The 3,022-nt window shown below is 43.9% G+C and overlaps 1 protein-coding gene across 1 annotated transcript; it reads right to left on the bottom strand.

Moving 5' to 3' along the window:
* Positions 1 to 2,039: 2,039 nt before the first annotated feature.
* Positions 2,040 to 2,666, bottom strand: LOC141129869 (superoxide dismutase [Cu-Zn]-like). Its single transcript, XM_073617917.1, has one exon. It carries the CDS (start codon positions 2,624 to 2,626, stop codon positions 2,174 to 2,176), a length of 453 nt encoding a protein of 150 aa, XP_073474018.1. The 5' UTR covers positions 2,627 to 2,666; the 3' UTR covers positions 2,040 to 2,173.
* Positions 2,667 to 3,022: the final 356 nt, after the last annotated feature.

Here is a 3,022-nt window from a genome sequence, read left to right as displayed (position 1 = left end):
TCCATGCTCACCCATCCATACTCAGCATACTCATCCATACTCAGCATACTCAGCCATCCATGCTCAGCATTAGGGAAGAGCTTCGAGTTTGAGTCAAACTCATGTTCGACTCGAACATCGGTTGTTCGTCAGTTCTCCGAACAGCGAACAATTTGGGGTGTTCGCAGCAAATTCAAAAGCCGCGGAACACCCTTTAAAAGTCTATGGGAGAAATCAAAAGTGCTAATTTTAAAGGCTTATATGCATGGTATGCCCCAGGGGACATGGATCAATGCAAAAAAAAGTTTTAAAAATGGCCGTTTTTTCAGGAGCAGTGATTTTAATAATGCTTAAAGTGAAACAATAAAAATGTAATATTCCTTTTAACTTTCAATCATTAGAGTTCAAATGAGGCACAGAGAGTCCATAGAGCATTCCATGAATCCAATCACTCAGGTGCGGTGAAACTGTATGCTGACATTAGTGACTTTTCAGTGTACCCTGCACCAGTGCAAAGGATGGCCTCTCACCTTATGACAGGGACCCTTTGATTATAGAGGGTCATACAAGCGTTCCCTTACGGGTCAACTATCCGAACAGATAGTGTGTTGGCATGGGTTCTGCTGTCTGGAGCTTGAGAGTCATTGCTAGGGCCTCCCCTAGACAGGGGAGGCTTCGGGCACGGCCTCGCTGCGCTCGGCTCTTTTAGATTCCCCCTCTAGGTCCACTTGGATGGTAGGGAAGGAACCTGGACCCAGAGCGCAGGCGCCGTGTACAGCTGATTGTGGATTTTTAGCTTCGGCTATCTCCGGCGGCTGTTACTAGTTGGTACTGCGCAGGCGCTGCGCCTGCGCAGTACAGGGGGGTAACTTATCCGCCGAAGGAACTTATTCGGCAAGACACCGGTATCCGGAGACCTGGGTGCCCTCATTGTGATATCAGCAACAGGGCTCTGTAGTGTGATGTAAGTTTACCTCTGATTGGCAACCAATGAACGCCCCATTACGGTCGACTCAAACATTGAGCTCATCCCCACACACTGCCCCGCGCACCACACACTTTGGCAATCTGAGGTAAACTTACATCACACTACAGAGCCCTGTTGCTGATATCACAATGAGGGCACCCAGGTGTCCGGATAACAGCAACTGACAGCGCACTACCGAGGGAACTCCCAGACTCCTCCTCAGCTCTGACACAGCCGAAGGGAGTACAGGGTTGCAGAAGATTTACTGCCTTAGGTGTCTATAGTATGCCTGTAAAGGGGCGCATGTTTCCCGTGTTTAGAACAGTCTGACAGAAAAATGACATTTCAAAGGAGAAAAAGTCATTTAAAACTACTCGTGGCTAATAATGAATTGCCGGTCCGACAATACACATAAAAGTTCATTGATAAAAATGGCATAGGAATTCCCCACAGGGGAACCCTGAACCAAATTTTTTTTTAAAAATGACGTGGGGGTCCCTCTAAATTCCATACCAGGCCCTTCAGGTCTGGTATGGATATTAAGGGGAACCCCGGACAAAATTAAAAAAAAATGGTGTAGGGTCCCCCTCAAAATCTATACCAGACCCTTCAGGTCTGGTATGGATTTTAACCACTTCCATACAGGGCATTTTCACCCCCTTCCTGCCCAAGCCAATTTTCAGCTTTCAGCGCTGTCGCACTTTGAATAACAATTGCGCGGTCATACAAAACTGTATCCAAATGAAATTTTTATCATTTTTTCCCCACTAATAGAACTTTCTTTGGTGGTATTTGAACCACCTCTGTGGTTTTTATTTCTTGTGCTATAAACAAAAAAAGAGTGACAAGTTTGAAAAAAAAAACACAATATTTTTTACTTTTTGCTATAATAAATATCCCAATTTTTTTTTTTTAAACAAATTTTTTCCTCAGTTTAGGCCGATACGTATTCTTCTACATATTTTTGGTAAAAAATATCGCAATAAGCATATATTTATTGGTTTGCGCAAAAGCTATAGCGTCTACAAAATAAGGGGATATATTTATAGCATTTTTTTTTTTTTTTTAATGTTACCAGTGTTTTTATATAAAATTATGCAATGCACCAGTTGCTAACAGCACTTGAGATTTACTGGAACTGAATGACAGAACCATACTGCAGACAAAAACATAACAAGTGTAATATGCAGTGGTTAAACTGAACCAACAATGACATACAATTCCATTTCACTGGCAAATTCCAATGACTCCACAGGCCAAACGCCCACCAGCATTGCCAGTTATCAGGCTCTCATTGTCTCCACCTTTTCCCAAGTCATCTTCCTTCTCATGGACCACCGCTGTGCGTCCAATGATAGAATGCTCTCCTTTTAAACTAATTAGTTTATCTTTAATATTAATATCAGCAACGCCACCAGCTGATGTTACATTTCCAAGGTCTCCAACATGCCTCACTTCATCATCTGGACCTCCATGGGTCTTGCCTTGGGGGTTGAAATGTGGACCAGCACTTACACAGCCGTTAGTGTTATCTCCATATGTGTGGATATGAAAGCCATGCTTCCCATCAGTCAGGCCAGTGATTTGACCGGTAACGGTTACTGGTCCATCTTCTTCCTGCTCGAAGCGGACCACGCCGGTCACCTCAGAGCTTCCCTTCAACACACAGATCGCCTTCATGTCTGCAGAGTGCGTATTAGCGATTTATCGCATTTTTATTTATTTTATTTATTTTTTTACTAGTAATGGCGGCTGCGATTTTTATTGTGACTGCGATATTGTGGCGGACACATCGGACACTTTTGACACATTTTTGGGACCATTCACATTTATACAGCGATCTGTGCTATAAAAATGCATTGATTACTGTATAAATGTGACTGGCAATGAAGGGGTTAACCAGGAGGGGGCGCTATAGGGTTAATCGTGTTGCTAGGGAGTGATTCTAACTGTGGGGGGAGGGGACTCACAGGGGGAGGAGACCGATCGGTGTTCCTCTGTACAAGGAACACACCATCTGTCTCCTCCCATCTGACAGGACGTGGATCTGTGTGTTTACACACACAGATCCACGGT

This window comes from Aquarana catesbeiana, linkage group LG02 (genome assembly GCF_042186555.1).
Source record: "Aquarana catesbeiana isolate 2022-GZ linkage group LG02, ASM4218655v1, whole genome shotgun sequence".
NCBI lineage: Eukaryota > Metazoa > Chordata > Amphibia > Anura > Ranidae > Aquarana > Aquarana catesbeiana.
This window is presented reverse-complemented; position numbering and strand designations above follow the sequence as displayed.